Below are 17,813 nucleotides of genomic sequence, written 5' to 3'. Positions count from 1 at the left end.
TTTATCTGGTTATAAAGTCAATGCTACAAAAACAGAAGCTTTACCGCTAAATTTGAAGCCACCTGCTCTCTCAGCTTTACAATCGACATATGCATATGCCTGGAAAAAAGACCATCTAAAATACTTGGGGATACATTTGACTGACTCCTATAAAACACTGTACACACAATTTCCCTTCTTTTTTGAGGATCTTAAAAAGACACTAACTAAATGGGACAAACTCCACCTATCTTTCTTTGGGAGAATGGCCTCTGTAAAGATGACGATTTTGCCAAGGTTTTTGTATTTGCTGGAGACACTTCCCATACCAATTCCTCGATTGGTGATCCGGAAACTCCAGAGATGAATTTGTCTGGGCATATAAACATCATCGAATTGCACAGTCAGTGCTGTTAGCCTCCAGAAAGATGGGGGGCCTGGCTTTTCCAGACATGTTGAAGTATTATATAGCCACGCATTTAAGACGCATCCCTGCCTGGTCCTGCATGTCATCGGTGGGCAAGTGGATGGAAGTGGAGAGGACCTGGCTGGCCCCGTTCATCCTGCTGCTTTATTGTCGATGAACAACTCCTCGGGCACTCCTGATGTATCCCTGTTGGGACCTATGGCATTCACCAGACGTGTCTGGCGAATGGCCACAAAATCTTTTCCGCTCGTTTTATCCAATTCCCCATTGATGCCATTTTTATATACTCCAGCTCTGAAGGATAGTACTGATAACAAGGTAGTTGCTCCATGGGCCCGTGCACGGCTTTTTCACTATATAGACATAATAGACCCCTCCACATATGTAATCTTACACTTCTCAACCTTGCGGGAGAGATTTGGAATTCCAAAGGAGGCTTTTTATACATATGCGCAAATCTGTCACCTGGCCATATCCATGATTAAATCCACTACGTTTTCCAGACTCACCCCGTTCAAGGGCATTTGTAAGTCAGGAGCTTCGACGAAGGGGCTAATCTCACGTTTACCGTATTTTTCGCTTTATAAAACGCACCGGATTATAAGACGCACCCCAAATTTAGAGATAAAAAAAATAAAAATAGAGTCCGTCTTATACTTCGGTGTTGTCTTACCGGAGAGGGCAGCAGTCATGGTGAAGCGGGGTCACAGGAGGCAGAGGTTGTGCTGGCAGCCGCGGCGGGTCAGTGGTGGCAGCGGCGGTCCATGGCGACAGGTCAGTAGTGGTGGCGGCAGGTGAGTGGTGCAGCAGGCTGGTGCGGGGAGTGTCCCAATCTGTCCGTGGTCCGGTCCTGGTTCAAATGATGGCTCTCATCCAAGAGCTCTATCTGCGCACGCGCTGACTCTCGATGCCATCATTTGAAACTGGGACCGCGGATACACTGGAAATCCAGCCAGCAGGCCACCCGCACAGAGAGGCAGCCAGCACCGACAGGCACCTGAATGCAGCCCGCACACAGGCGCAGGCACCCGGCTGCCGCCCGCCCGCAGTCACGGGCACCCGGCTGCCGCCCGCACGCAGCCACAGGCACTCAGCCACCCGAACGCACCCGGTCGCCGCACAGACAGGCCCCCCCGATAAAGCTATATTCAGACTTTAAGACGCACCCCTCATTTTCCTCCCAAATTTTTGGGAGGAAAAGGGCGTCTTACAATCCGAAAAATACGGTATATAAAATACTAACTTCACACGTAGAGATTCCACACTCATATATGGCAAAACGGGAGGCATATTTGGGAAGGGTGATACCGAAGCCGATGTTTCAGACCATATGGGACAGAACGGCAAAGACTCCTATATGCACCACACGAAAGGAAAACCAATATAAGATTTTAATGCATTGGTATCATACCCAGGAGGTGTTTAGTAAACTTTTCCCTAACAAATCAGACCAATGTTGGAGGTGTTTGAGTGATAGGAGATCTCTCACACATATATCTTCTGGGATTGCGAGGTTCTTTCCCCCTTCTGGAGAGGAGTAGAGAAATTGGTCCATGAGGTTTTGGGGTTTGAGGTAGCGCTAGACCTATTCAGTTACCTTCTCAATGTACCGCCTTTAAGGACCTCAAAAAACTCAGCCAGGTTGCTCCTCTATATATGGAATTCGGCGAAGTGTTTGATAGCCTCATTCTGGAAAAAAACCCTCCTACCCCCCAGGATTTGGAACTACGGATACAGGAAACAAAACGGATGGAATACCTTACTGTTTGGAAAAGTTTCAACAAATATGGACACCATGGGACCTTTTCATAGACAGTCGCAACTAGTTGTCAGAGCAAAGGATGCGCATGCTTCAATGTTTTATACAGATGCCTCACGCAGTTCAAATATTGATTGTCCTTTCCTGCCTTCCCTGTACCCTTCTCTCCCTATGTCTACCCTGGATCTGACTATGCTATATATCTATGCAATTTTTTTTATGTTTACTTAAAAATTTTGTTATTAAATATATATATATATATATATATATATATATATATATATATATATATATATATATATATATATAAAAATATAAACATATGCTAATTTGCACTGTTTTTGGAGCAGAAACTGAGCAGAATTGTGCCAAATTCTCAGAATCTCAAAACAAAGTTTTGAGGATTTTTAGGATTTCACATAGCTATGAAACCTGTTTTGGATTGTTAAATGTGTTCAAGTTCAAGGACCACCGTCAGCCCATGAGTGCAGTGTCCGGACCACCATCAGCACATGAATGCAGCACCAGAGCCACCATCAGCAAATGAATGCAGCATCAAAACCACCACCAGCACATGAATGCAGTGTCAAAATCACTACCAGCACACGAATATAGCATCAGAACCACCATCAGCACATGAATGCAGATTCAAAACCACTACCAGCACATGAATATAGCATCAGAACCACCATCAGCACATGAATGCAGCATCATAGCCACCATCAGCACATGAATGCAGCATCAGAGCCACCATCAGCACATGAATGCAGCATCAGAGCCACCATCAACACACGAATGCAGTGCCAGGACCACCATCAGCACATTAATGGCACACCAGAACCACAGTTAGCACATGAATTCAGTACCAAAGCCACCATCAGCCCATGAATGCAGCATCAAAACCACCACCAGCATATGAAAGCAGCTCCAGAATCACCACCAGCACATGAATGCAGCGTCAGAACCATCATTAGCACATGAATGCCACACCAGAACCACAGTCAGCACATGAATGCAACTTCAAAACCATCATCGGTACGTGAATAAATCACCCTGCTTAGCCCCATGTACAATTGTATTGCATGAACCTACAACTCCCAGCTTGTCCTTAACAATGGTAAGGAGATGCTGGGAGTTGTTATCAATAATTATCAGACTGCGGACAATACAGGAACCACAGTAGTGATAAAGACACAGGCAGTATTACAAATAAACATTTACATCCAGGTACCTTATAGGTGACCTCTTCTCTGATCTGAGTCGTTCCCGTCCCTTTTATCTCCACCTAGTACAGTTGAAATGATGAGAGTTCATGCCCACAGCCTGTCTCTGAAGACTTCTCTCTTTGTTCTTCAGTAGCACTTCCAGACACAGTGCCTTTAAAAATAAAAGTATCATTATACTGCCCTATAAATATAAATATCTCCCATGCTGCACCCCTGAATAATTTGCTGTGCTTCCTTCACAAAATACCTCCACATACACACTGACCTTATCCAAAATATCTTCTCACATTCCCTAAAGTAGGGAATAATGAAAAACTTCCAATACACCAAAATATCAGAGATGTTACAATACAACGATTGAAATCAAGACACCCACCCATCCGAACTGCAATCACCTTGCATGAACAAGACTTCAATTTAGAGGAGAAATGGCGAGAACTTTGGGTCAATGTAGTAGACGGTGATCCCCAAATGTTCCCTAATTTACAAAACCCTCCACCGGGCTTCAATCTACCAAGGAAAACATGGGTTACTCTAAATCGTATCAGAACAAACTTTGGCGTCTGTGCAGATTTTATGTATAAGTGGGGAAAATATGATTCTCCGACCTGTGACTGTGGAGCAGATCGTCAAACTATCCAGCACATTGTTGAGGAGTGCCCCCTGAGATCCTACCATGGTGACAAGAAGGCTTTCTATATTGTAAATGATAACGCTATTGCATATATAGAAAATCTTGATATTCAAATTTGATTTTTATCCTTTTGATATTTTTCTATCACTGTCTATTGTCTGGTGTTTATTTTTATATGATGGTAAGATATACGTTCATACGATTAAATAAATCTCACATTGCCCCTCTCCGTATTTCCCCTACACTGCGTCTCTGCAAAATATCCCCCCACATTGTCCCTTTCCTAAATATAACCTCTATGCTGCTCCTCTCCATAATATTCCCCCACGCTGCCCCTCTGCATAATATTCCCCCACGCTGCCCCTCTGCATAATATACCCCCTATGCTGCCTCTCTCCATAATATACACAGCCACTCTCCATAATGTCCCACCACACTGCCACTCTCCATATCTCCCCATGCTGCCATTCTCCTTAATATACCTCCACACTGACCATGTCCATAATATAACCCCACACTGCCACGCTCCATAATATCTCCCCACGCTGCCCCTCTCCAAAATATAATCTCCATGCTGCCCCTATCCATAATATTCCCCCACGCTGTTCCTCTCCATAATATCCCTCACACTGTTCCTCTCCATAATATACCCTCACGCTGCCACTCTCCATAATGTCCCCCCACGATGCCACTCTCCATAATATCTCTCCATGCTGCCACTCTCCTTAATATAGCTCCACACTGCCCCTGTCCATAAAATAATCCCCACGCTGACACTCTCCATAATATCTCCCCATGCTGCCCCTCTTAATATACCCTGCACGCTCCCCTTCTCTAAATAATATTCCCCCACATTTTCCATCTCCATAATATACCCCCGTACTGCCTCTCTCAATTATATACCCCCATGCTGCCACCCTTCATAATATGCCGCCACACTGCCACTCTATAATGTAACCCCCACGCTGCCACTCAAAAAAATATACTATCACACTGCCTGTCTTCATAATATTCCCCCATGCTGCCTCTCTACATAATATATCCCCCACACTGCCACTCTCCTTAATATATCCTCATGTTGCCTCTCTCCGTAATATACGTCCATGCTGCCTCTCTTCATAATATAACCCCCATGCTGCCTCTCTCCATAATATCCCCCCATGCTGCCACTCTCCATAGTATACCTCCCATGCTGCCCCTCGCGAAGCTGTGTCCCTTTCACAAATCTTCCCTAATTTTGTGCCCTAATCCCCTCCTCACTCATCCACATTGATTATATACTTAATCTTCGGCTAATCCATGGAGCGCTTACCGCTGTCAAACGTGTCTCTGTGGCACCCCTGCAGCAGTGTGATGACATCAGTAAGGTGCTGACCTCATCACTCTGCTGCACGGCCCCAATCCCGGTGCTTCACTGTTCAAATGTATTTACGGCTGAGAGACGCAAATATATTTAATTAGGGAGTAGGGAACTGCGGTCACCTCTCTCATCAGCAGCATGTACGCCGGACACACGATCACACAGCAGGGCCTGCCCAATGCGTTGCTTCCTGGGCCTGCTGTTTCAGCTGTGGAGTGCGATTGTGTGTGCAAGGCAACCTAATGTTGCCTGGCGTACATACTGCTGAGGAGAGCGGTGGTGACTGCAGATTGAGCGACCCACTACAGAGGCCGGACCTTCTGGCATTTGCCAGAATTGCCCTATGGCCAGTCCGGGCCTGGTCACTTGCCTCCTGATGCTGGTCTGTTACTGTACAGTCGCCATTATGGCCGTCGCCCTCTCCATGTTGTCACTATCAGGATATATTAATGTTTTATCATTATCTGTTATTGAAGGCCCCGGTTCTGCCGTCCCAATCTCTGTGGATGTTCCTACACTTCATAACTTTATGTCTTGTTTTTATAAAATATTTAACAAAGATTCAGATAATTTATATTTTCCTTTTAAATTTGTGCTGTGTCTTTGGTGCTGGATTGTAGATATTCTGTGATAAATCTTTGTCTGTGACAATAATTGGATTGTGTGTTATACCGGGGGCAGGACGGGGCCAGGACTGGATGTAGTGATCATGTCAAGCCGGTAACAGCTCCGGAGATTTCTTACATGGGATTTTTATGATGTTACATTTTCACCTTCTCCCCATTCAGGTCCTTACAATATCGGATCCTCTCAAATCTTATATAGAAGAGAATTTTCCTGATTGACCCACCAAGGATGGATAAGGGCAGGGACAAGATGGCGGAGAAGATATTACACCTCACACTTGAGATCCTCTTCCGTCTTACTGGAGAGGTGAGAGATTCTGATGACGTCACATTACATCATTCTTATCTATGGGAATAACAGATGGACAGAACTGGAGAGGTGAGGACTCTGGAAATGTCTGTAGTGAGATTTATTAATGTGTCTCTCCATATCCAGGATTACACAGTAGTGAAGAAGACCTCTAATGACCGCTGTCAGGACCCTGTGTCTGAGGGACAGGGAAGACCCCTGAGCCCAATCATTGAGCTTCCACCTCTCCCCCTGATACATGAGGACATCAATGACCAGAAGATCCTAGAACTCACCTACAAGATGATTGAGCTGCTGACTGGAGAGGTGACACTGCTGGGAATGCTGGGACATTATACAGTAACGCTATAAAGGGATCTGGGGATGATGGTATCATTGTATGTGTCAGGTTCCTATAAGGTGTCAGGATGTCGCTGTCTATTTCTCCATGGAGGAGTGGGAGTATTTAGAAGGACACAAAGATCAGTACAAGGACGTCATGATGGAGGTTCCCCAGCCCCTCACATCACCAGGTAATAGGCAGGACTAAATACACACGGCCTATAATTATCTGGATGTAAAGAATTAATTTGGTCCCTGTATATGTTTTCTCCAGTTCTATCCAGTAAAGAGTCAACACCAGAGAGATGTGCCAGTATGGGGTCAACACCAGTTAGAAGTCCTAGTCCTCTTCTTACACTGGACTGTACAGAAGAAGAGTACAACAATCCTCAGGATGATCAGGTAGATGGAGAGAAAGTGTCATGAAATATTCCTTTATGCAGATGCACATTTCTGTAAAATTTTAGTTGAATTCAACTCCACTCGAATATATTCGCTCATCTGTATAGCATTGTATTAATTTTAATTGTAGCGTGTAATATATCTTGGAACGATCTAGTGGGTAATTGGAGACACCATTTGACCACACCTATTTTATTCCTGGGACTTTTGGTGCTGTTAAATCAGGGAGCTATGGGGTTGATTCTTGTCTTTCGTTGATTACGCTTCTGCAGAGCCCATTTTTTTAAAATGCAATAACAAGCGATCAAAACGTAGCATCTGCACAAAAATGGTATAATTAAAAGCGCCAACTCCAGACTCAAAAAAATAAGACATCACTGAGCCCCAGATGCTGAAAAATGAGAGCGCTGTGGGTCTCAGAAAATGGCACAAAAGCTCTATTCTTTTAGGAGTCGACAGGTTGGATTTATACAGGGATCTGCAGCTCTGTGATAACTACTGCTATCATGACATTTTTCTTTTAAGTCATTTCATGCAACTTTTCCATCATCTTTGACTCTCATAATATTTGCTTTAGGGTGAAGATCCAACCCTTATTAATACTGCAGAGACACATGAGAATGATCATGAGTGGATTAAAGTGGAGATATTGACAGACATCGATTCAGGTGAGTAGTAATGACTAAATGCAGAGGAGTCACAGATTCTACTCATTCTTTAGCTTCTACAATAATGTGTTGAATTTTTAGGATATGTTTATCACAATGTGAACATAGGATAGCGAGGGACAGGGGCTCCTATGCTGTGCTTCACACTAGGGAACCATAGGCTATCTATCCCTAACCTCAGGATCGCTCCTGGAAGTGGAGATGCCTAAGTCCCATGCCTGGCTATGCTCTTGACCAGAACTAATTTGATTCCTCTCTCCTACTAATGAAGGACAGGGCAGGAGTGAAATGGAAATACAGAAAAAGACAGACAAGGAAAAACAAAAACTCTGACACACTGCACACACACAGGAATAGACAATTAGAGACTCAGGAGAAAAGCAAAAGCAGGAAGGTAGCAACAAAAATCCAACAAGGGTTAACTCCAGAACCACACTCAATAGCAACAAGTAGTACAACCACCAGATAGTCTGGATCATAACACCTCATTAGACCAGCTAAGATATACTATAGCTGACATAGAAGGAAGGATCTAACCAGCATATATAGGAAGGGAACAGATTTGATTGGTTCCCCAACAACATGTAACCAAAGGAGATTAACTAACAGCGCTCCTATATATGTGATTGTTGCTGATATTTCCATCAGCTTCTATCATGTATAAAAAAAACTAATTTTTCACTTTTAACTTCTGCTAAAATAAGAAAACAAATGTACTTGCAACTTAAACTCTATGTAGAAGCAGCATGGTAAGTAAGAAAAATACAATTAAGACTTACCCCCATTTTTAACTTACTAAAAGTTATCCCTAAGACACAAAACACACATACATAAAGTGCTATTAGCAGAGAAGCCGTGTTAACAGTAACACACATAGATCTGTGACATTATAGAAAATACAATATAATGTCGGAGCTTTGCAAAGGAAAGTGCCAGAATTGGGTAGGTCAGTTTACCTCATTATTTAAAAGGCCTACCCCCAAGGAGACTTATAAACATGCTCAAACAAATATAGTACAGCGATTGATAATATCAAAACAATTCACTATCAACAAAGTGCAATTTCACAGCTAACTATAAGGAATGACCTCTCCGGGACCATGGATACTGCTGATCCTATAAGAGTGTAAAACATAAAAGGGAGGGGGCAATATTTTAAGGTCACACATTTAACCTGACGATTCAGCATGGGCTTGCGTATTAAAAAGGTGCTCCTGGACCTTCCCACGTGTTTCACCAGTGGATTCATCAGGGGAACAAATTAATGGCCATCAGAACACACACTGTTTGAGAATAGCAGGCCATCCGTGATTTTAATTCAAAGAAAAGGTAGGAAACGTACAGGTATGTCGCTTGTGTCTACCCTGCTTCTGTCACGCTAAGTATAGGGAAGTACCAAGAGAACGATGAAAGGATAAGGAATGGAAACCCTGTGTCTAATAAAAAGGGAGATGGTAACCCCTGGCCAAACCTATAGTTGGCCCCTGGCTTCTCTTACCACCCTAAATATGTTCCGCACCTGTGCGCCAAGCAGGATCTCTGATCTTGGCTAACCCTGAACTGGGCCCTAGATAGGAAGCAGATGAAATGAATGCAGTCAGTCCCACTAAGTACACAAAGGGTGCACACACAGAAGAAAGTATACGAATAACTTATCTCCAAATGCTCAGGGAGAGGAACTGCAACAACAGCAAAGTTTCCCTAGAAAAATACAAGCCGACTGTTTGCACTCAAAAGATGTAAAGGGTTTCAAAACCTATCACAGGCAAAGAGCAATGGCGAATAAGAGTATTTAAAGACACAAAGGATAGTGCTGATGATTAACAGCTGAAAGGTGAGGAAATCCGCAGGGTCCTATAGAGAAAGGAATTCACCCTAATCAGGGAAAAAGGGAAGGTCAAGGAGCAGTTTGTGTAGCCAAACGCTGCGACCGTCTACAGCCGGACACCACAGGACTGTCCATCATGCGTGACACACCCGTTACAGTTTCATCTTGAGTGGTTAATACTGCACATGCGCAATAAGTCTCCATACAACTCAGTGGGGAATTAGACCGTGCCCCCACCACTGAGACTAGCTTCCTCCCTGTGGACCGCACAAGTGGAATGCAAAAGGGGATGTTCCGGGTCAAGTATACTTACCACCCAATCGTGCACCACTAATCCAGTGCTGTGCAGGTAGGGAGGTAAACCTATATCTTTGGTAAGGAAAGCAGTGAGGCCTGCACGCCTTACAAAAGGGACCTAATCTTGCTTCTAGATAAAGAAATTCAAGTAAAGAAGAGAAAAACGCCTCTTGTGTGTAACCCACCAACACGATGAGATGGAGAATATCAAACCACAATTACTGTTTATAAAGCTATAACGCATCACCCTAAAAAAGATCAATAATGGGTTGGTAATGTGTGTACTGCATACAAAAAGTGTCTGTGCCAATAAGTGAAGTTTGTAGAAAACAATTACGACTCAAAAATGGAGGGACGAAAAAAAAATCCCCCAAAGTCTTCAAATGATTAGTCCAGAATTAGTCCAACTTGGATTCAATACTTAGCCCAAACTAATGACTTACTTGTACATGATCACACTGTTACTTGCCTGTGCTGTGCTCTGTGTTGGAGTGCATTTAGTGGTCTAGGAGTGTAAGTGATGTGCACTTAATAGCACTGACGTAGTCCATTGAAAGATTCACTAGAAAAGATTGGCTTTAGACACGTATAACATGAACCTATGAAATAGTTGGCTCCAATATAGAGGTAAAAAACTGAAAACACAAGCTGGTGGCCAAGCATCATACAGTATTGGTCCTTGCTTTGAAGTCCATTGTTCCTGCCACATTAGAGCTTACAATTTGTATAGAAATATTATAAAATATATTAATATAGTATGAATAACATTATTATTTCAAGGAATCGTTATTGCAAAAAATAATAAATTTGGTTTTATTTTTGGCAGATGATCAGGATGTCACATCGGATGCATATGAAGAGGATGCCAGTATCTCAGATATACCAGCAGACGCTAAGGACAAAAATGTATCTTCGTGCTCATTGCAGACTGATAAGTCAAAGAAAGATAGCGGAAGAGATATTAAACATGAAAGAGGTCATAAAAGAAAGAAGCCATATTCATGTTCAGAATGTGGAACATGTTTTACGCAGAAATCATACCTTTTTAGACATCAGAAAATTCACACAGGGGAGAAGCCATTTTCATGTTCAGAATGTGGGAAGCGTTTTTTCTCTAAATCATATCTTGCTAGACATCAAAAAAGTCACGTAGGGCCGAAGCTATTTTCATGTTCAGAATGTGGGAAATCTTATTGCACTAAATCCTATCTTATTACACATCAGAGAATTCACACAGGAGAGAAGCCATTCTCCTGTTCCGAATGTGGGAAATGTTTTAATCAAACATCACATCTTTTTAAACATTTAAGAATTCACACAGGGGAAAAGTTATTTCCATGTTCAGAATGTGGGAAATGTTTTACAGATAAATCAACTCTCAGTGGACATCGAAAAATTCACACAGGGGAGAAACCATTCTCATGTTCAGAATGTGGGAAATGTTTTAATCAGAAATCACAACTTGTTACACATCAGAGAACTCACACAGGGGTGAAACCATATTCATGTTCAGAATGTGGGAAATGTTTCATCCAGAAATCACAACTTATTAAACATCAGAGAGGTCACACAGGGGAGAAGACTGTTTCATGCCCCTAATGAAGGAATTTATTTTTATTAAAACCAGAAATCAGCTTTTGTTGTAAATCAAAAAAGTACTACTACTGGTAAGGGGACATATTCATTTTCAGCGTGAAAGTCCACTCTTTGACATCAAAATAATCTCTCAGGGAAGTAGATAGTTTTTGCTACTCATTTATTGACAAATTGAAAAAATGCAACAGTTATGAAGTGAAATCTCATGCCTATATGATAAAGTAGAAGTGTTTTAGAGTAATAAATGATTATTAGGAAATGAATGCAATTACCAATAAACATTTGTTATTGAAAATCAAATAACATCCAACTACAATTATATAGAAAAGATACAAAATTTTCCAGTATTTCTCCCTTGGGCCCCCGTTACACGTCCGTGTTTCCAGTACGTGTGGTGTCTATTTTCACACTTACCGGAGACACAATCACATGCATACTAATGAAAATCTATGTCGAACTTCACACCTCTGTGTTTTCACGTGGACTGTGTGTCCATGTGAACCATATGTGTGTGTCTATGTGATCTACATGGTGATATGACCGTTTGTAACCGGCAGCACGGACACACTGACCCATATAAGTCTATGAGTCCATGAAAAACATGTATGGCAATGGGTGACATATGTGTGCTGTACATGTTTAACATTGCAAAAGATGTGAGAAGCTTTGTAATTTAATACTTTCTATTACCATACCAGAAAAACACGGATGATACACATATATGACCACATGGATGAACAAAATGGACCATACAATACGTGCATTTTTTAAATGGACAATTTGAATAGTATTGAAGAGAAAGGATATGTAAAATTAATTACGGTATGTGGAACTTGATCAAAGTGTCAGGGGATGTTGGGAATACTAAAATACAGTGACTTGGGAAGGTAAATGTTACATGTACACTAAGATTTCCTTGATTGATGGGGACTCTGATGAGCTACACAATCAAGTAGCATTAATACATACTATGTAACCCCTCTATAAATGTCCCTCAGCCTCCCCTATACCTTTTCACAAAAAAACAAGGGAACCAGCTCACCTATACCATCAACTGTCTGCATGCAAGGAAGGTGGACCGTATGACTCCATGTAGAACAATCAGTAAAAAGAGGGAGGAAACGTTCAGCTCACTAAAAAATATCTTCAGACTTTTTTCCATAAATTTAATAGGAAGATTAGAGTTAATGAACAGACATGGAATTTTTAAAGGTGGCTGCATGCAGGTAACCTTTGTCAAATGCTAAAGAAGAAATGGCAAAGATGGTATAAATATATAGATGTCCAATGAAATACAAGAGATTAACTCAATTTAGAACACATGATAATCAAAAATCAAAAAAGTAAAAAAAAAACCCAAACCAAAATGCAACACATAAATTAATATTATAAATAATGAAACATGATTTCTCTTTGTGCATTCAAATCCTGGAGACGATAACTACCAAGATTATATATCTTACGTGTTGGCACAGTCAGGTACTTGTTGGCACAGTCATTGCTCTCTGTACTTCAATACCAATGCTAGCCACCTGACAATCAGAGGTCAGCAGCAGGCATGGCGGCGTATGACATCACTGCCATGCGCCTCCCTGGTTTTGATGAAAAGAGGACACAGTGGACAGTGGAGAAGAATCTTTTTTTTATGTGTATATGAAGAGCAGCACAATACGGGACATTACTACAAAAGGGACCAAGAAGAGGGACATTATTACAAGAGGTGGACCAGGATGGGGGAAAAAAATCTAAAAATGTAAGAAAAAAATTAAAAATAAAGCATGAAAATATAGTTTACCACTAAAAATTCTGTTTTATGTATAAACTAAACAAAAAAGTGCACATTGCTTATCTCCAAATCTGTAACGACCCAAGATATAAAGCAGTACCATAACACATACGATGTTCTTATTTTTTATGGTGCACAAAACTGTTGTTGACCGCACTTTTGTGATCGCCTAATAAGACGTAAATAGATGGACAACACCGGGCCACGAACCAGACAGGAGTTCAAAGTGACTCCCACTGCCTCATTACAGTGAATTTTTGGTTGGGAATTTTGTCTGAATCAAATTTTTCAGAGATTTATCCGTAATATCATGTGTAAGCGCTCATCGAAAAGCACAGGATGAATATGAGCTTTAGGAGACAGAATGAATAAATCAACAGCAGTTGAAGAATTGGCTTTATTTATTTATTTTTTATGTTGTTTACATTGCAGTATAAGGCTATGTGCCCACGGGGAAAGTGTCCTGCGGATATATCCCTGCAGAGGCAAGCGGCATCCGGCCTTGGTTTACAGTACGGACTCTGTGTGGATTAGTCATAATCGTGAGTACACTGGTGTCACATGGTCCAACCTGCACAACGCCCCAGCCGTGCTCTTTACCCACACCTGGGCCCCGGGACTACAGCCAACCCCTACCCGAGGAGGGGGAACCACCTTGCTGCCCCCCTACATCACCGGTCCTGGGCGTCGGCCCCGAGAGGCAGCGGCGGTGCCACCATCTCAACACCGCAATCCACGGGTGGCGTCACAGACAATCTTCCCTGTAAATACCCCCCCTCTTTCACTGTGTGCGTGGACGGGTGGTTGCGTGAGCCCCGGGTCTGGTCACCACTCGAGCCCCAGGCACGATCCCGGACCCGAGCGCCACTCGAGCAGCCCTGGTTGCCGCAGCGGAGGCGGCACCGGTCCGCGACACTTGCTGCGGATGTGCTGCGGAATTTCCTGTGGATATGCTGCGGGCATTCTGCATTGAGGATACAGTACCATGGCTTCGGCACTGCATCCTCAATGCAGAACAATTGATGGAGTGATCGGGGAGTTCATACTTACCTCCATCACGCAGCACTTCACTCTCCGTCTCTGGCGGTGTCTGCACTGTGCAGGAGAAGGTGGGCGGGCCTGAACTAGCTCCAGCTGTCACATGACCGGAGCTCGTGCTGGCCCCGCCCACCTCCTCCTTCCTTTTCCTGGCTCCACCGCGCTCCTCTGCACCTACTCCAGTGTCTGCTATCAAGGCAGGTAAGTATAGGATCCTGCGGAGAAATCCGCAGGAATAATTCACATGCAGATTTTTCCGCAGGGAAATTCGCATTATTTCTGCTGCGGAAAAAAACGCAACATGGGCACAGCAGTTCCAAAATGCCATAGAAATGGCTGGGGACTCGCTGTACTGCGGATTTTTGAAAAATCCACGGCAAATTCCGCGAATTTTCCACAGCGTGGGCACATAGCCTTAATGAGTAGGTGCTTTATTCCTCAGGTCAGTACGATTACAACAATACCAGATTTACATACCTTTTTTTGTTACTATCATACTATAAAACTAATTTTGAAGGCTATAGTTTTTTTTATTTTTCAGAGTCTTGTGAGGACTTGTTTTTTTGCAGGATGAATTGGAGTTTTTATTGGTACCATTTGGAGCCCCATAATATTTATTGATCGCCTTATATTCCGTTATATTCCGGTGCATAGACTGTCCCTGGTTGTGACAGCCGGAGCTTGGCTATAACTTACACCAAGCTACTGGCGGCAATCGAGTGTGCATTGCACTTGTGCCCCGTGCGATCACCATGACGTTCTTATACGTCATAGGTCGGTGACCCCTTCCCAACCGTGATGTATGGGTACAACAAAGGTTGTAAAGGGGTTGAAGGAGTTGTCCTGGCTTGAAGTAAAGTCACATAAAGTGACTGCAGACTTGTGAATCCTCACAGTGTATGTATCATGTGCTGTGAGTATTGTTTGGTGCTGGGAGCGAGTCATGGGACCTCAAGTATGCAATTTCCATACATGCAATCACATGCGGCCTTTCTCAATACAAGAGAAATTAGGAAGGGCGAGTAAGGGGGGCTTTACACGTTGCGACATCGCTTCCGAAATATCATCAGGGTCACGTCGTTAGTGACGCACATCCGGCGCCGGTAGCGACATCGCAACGTGTAAATCCTAGGTGCGACAATAAACGATCGCAAAAGTGTCGAAAATCAGTGATCTGTGTAGCGTCGTTCATTTTCATAATGTCGGGTCGACTGCAGGTACGATGTTGTTTGTCGTTCCTGTAGCTCCACACATCGCTGTGTGTAAACCCGCAGGAGCGACAAACATCACCTTACCTGCGTCCCGTCGGCAATGCGGAAGGGAGAAGGTGGGCCGGATGTTATGTCCCGCTCATCTCCGCCCCTCCGCTTCTATTGGCCGGTCGATTACTGACGTCGCGGTGACGTTGCTGTGACACCGAACGCACCTCCCCCTTGAAGGAGGGATAGTTGGGCAGTCACCGCAACATTGCCGAGCAGATATGTGCCTGTGAAGCTGCCGTAGCGATAATGTTCGCTACGGCAGCAATCACCACATATCGCATGTGCGACGGGGGCAGGTACTATCGCGCTCGGCATCGCTAGCCGATGCTAGCGATGTTGCAACGTGTAAAGTACCCCTAAGTTTAGTAGGAATGTGGCCAGAGGTGTGGAAATTGCATACTTGCAGTCATATGATGGCCTGCTCCCTTGATTTCCTTGGCCTGTGTGCTTTCAAATGTCCAGGCTGAAATTCAGTCCCAGTCCGTCCCTGAAGTCCACTGCTGCATTTCTGAAGAACAAAGTGACTTAGTGGCCAAGTGTCTACTGATCTGAACCAAAATGAACACCTATGGAGAATTCTTAAGACATAAGTATTCATCACTCTCCATCCAGCATCCAGCCTACAGAATAAGTTGTTCTTAAATAAAGAAAAAAGATGTAATATGATACCAACTTGTGCATTCCATGGCTAGAAGACTTGGTACTGTCTTTAAAACTCATGGATGTAATAAAAATACTGGATGGAGTAGTTTTTGACTTGGGATATTTTCATTTTTGCATCAACTATTTTGAGTAAAACAAGATTTTTATAATAACGGCTATAATATTAACCTTGCTGTCATGTTAAGAGTTAAAAAAAATATTCCATGAATCTCGGTGGAGTGAAGATAAGCCATTGTAACATATGTATTGGATAAAATATGTCTTGTCTAAAGCTGGGTTCACACATAGCGACAACGACGTCGCTGTTACGTCACCATTTTCTGTGACGTCCCGTCGCTGTCACTGTGTGTGACATCCAGCAACGACCCGGCCCCTGCTGTGAGGTCGCCGCTCATTGCTGAATGTCCTGCTTCATTTTTTGCTCGTTGCTCTCCCGCTGTGAAGCACACATCGCTGTCTGTGACAGCGAGAGAGCGACGAACTGGAGCGAGCCGGGAGCCAGCTTCTGGCAGCCTGCGGTAAGCTGTAACCACGGTAAACATCGGGTAACCAAGAAGCCCTTTCCTTGGTTACCCGATATTTACTTTAGTTACAACTTCCGCCGCTCTCACGCTGCCTGTGCTGCCGGCTCCCTGCACACAGCCAGAGTACACATCGGGAAATAAGCAAAGGTTTGCTTATTAACCCGATGTGTACTGTGGCTATGAGTGCAGAGAGCCAGCGCTAAGCGGTGTGAGCTTGTAACCAAGGTAAATATCGGGTAACCATAGAAGCACTTTGGTTGGTTACCCGATATTTACCTTAGTTACCAAGCGCAGCATTGCTTCCACAGCGACGCATGTCGTTATGATCGCTGCTGCGTCTGCTGTGTTTGACAGCTAAGCAGCGATCATAACAGCGACTTACAAGGTCGCTGTTGCGTCACAGAAAATGGTGACGTAACAGCAATGTCAATGTTGCTGTCGCTATGTGTGAACCCAGCTTAAGTTCCTATATGTTCCACTGACTCACGAATGTCTAATGATCCTTGTAAAGTGTAAATATCTCCCTCATCCTGCTTGGAGAAATTAGCACATGACTTCCACCTCTGACACCTCACACACCATGTTTACTATGTAAATTCAGAGTCTATGGATAGCCACAGGAAGGAAGAGAATAATGTTCCACCACATCTCCAAAGATGTTCTGTGTATAATGAATCGATTATTTCCCTTATGTTGATACAAGTTGGGGATCCAGGTCAATTCTAACCCATGTCCCCGGGAGCAGAAAAGGACTTTCTTAGAGGAGTCCTAAGTATAGAACTTTTCTGCTTTTTTCACCTTTGGTTTTATAACCTGTGTTGCATTTTTCATGTGACCGTTAATTTTCTTTATAAATACAGTATATATATATATATATATATATATATATATATATATATATACAGTGCCTACAAGTAGTATTCAACCCCCTGCAGATTTAGCAGGTTTACACATTCCGAATTAACTTGGCATTGTGACATTTGGACTGTAGATCAGCCTGGAAGTGTGAAATGCACTGCAGCAAAAAAGAATGTTAATTCTTTTTTTATTTTTTTTTTAAATTGTGAAAAGTTTATTCAGAGGGTCATTTATTATTCAACCCCTCAA

General features: G+C 43.1%; 1 protein-coding gene across 1 annotated transcript in view; it reads left to right on the top strand.

Moving 5' to 3' along the window:
* Positions 1 to 17,813, top strand: part of LOC142311957 (uncharacterized) — a 141,646-nt gene that overhangs the window by 20,998 nt on the left and 102,835 nt on the right. The window contains exons 2-7 of the mRNA XM_075350825.1: positions 6,174 to 6,318; positions 6,448 to 6,627; positions 6,710 to 6,833; positions 6,917 to 7,044; positions 7,622 to 7,712; positions 10,664 to 11,421. Of these exons, the coding sequence (XP_075206940.1) occupies positions 6,241 to 6,318; positions 6,448 to 6,627; positions 6,710 to 6,833; positions 6,917 to 7,044; positions 7,622 to 7,712; positions 10,664 to 11,421 (1,359 nt within the window). The 5' untranslated portion in view covers positions 6,174 to 6,240. The remainder of the gene's footprint in view (positions 1 to 6,173; positions 6,319 to 6,447; positions 6,628 to 6,709; positions 6,834 to 6,916; positions 7,045 to 7,621; positions 7,713 to 10,663; positions 11,422 to 17,813) is intronic.

The sequence above is a fragment of the Anomaloglossus baeobatrachus genome, chromosome 5, assembly GCF_048569485.1.
Source record: "Anomaloglossus baeobatrachus isolate aAnoBae1 chromosome 5, aAnoBae1.hap1, whole genome shotgun sequence".
NCBI lineage: Eukaryota > Metazoa > Chordata > Amphibia > Anura > Aromobatidae > Anomaloglossus > Anomaloglossus baeobatrachus.
This window is presented reverse-complemented; position numbering and strand designations above follow the sequence as displayed.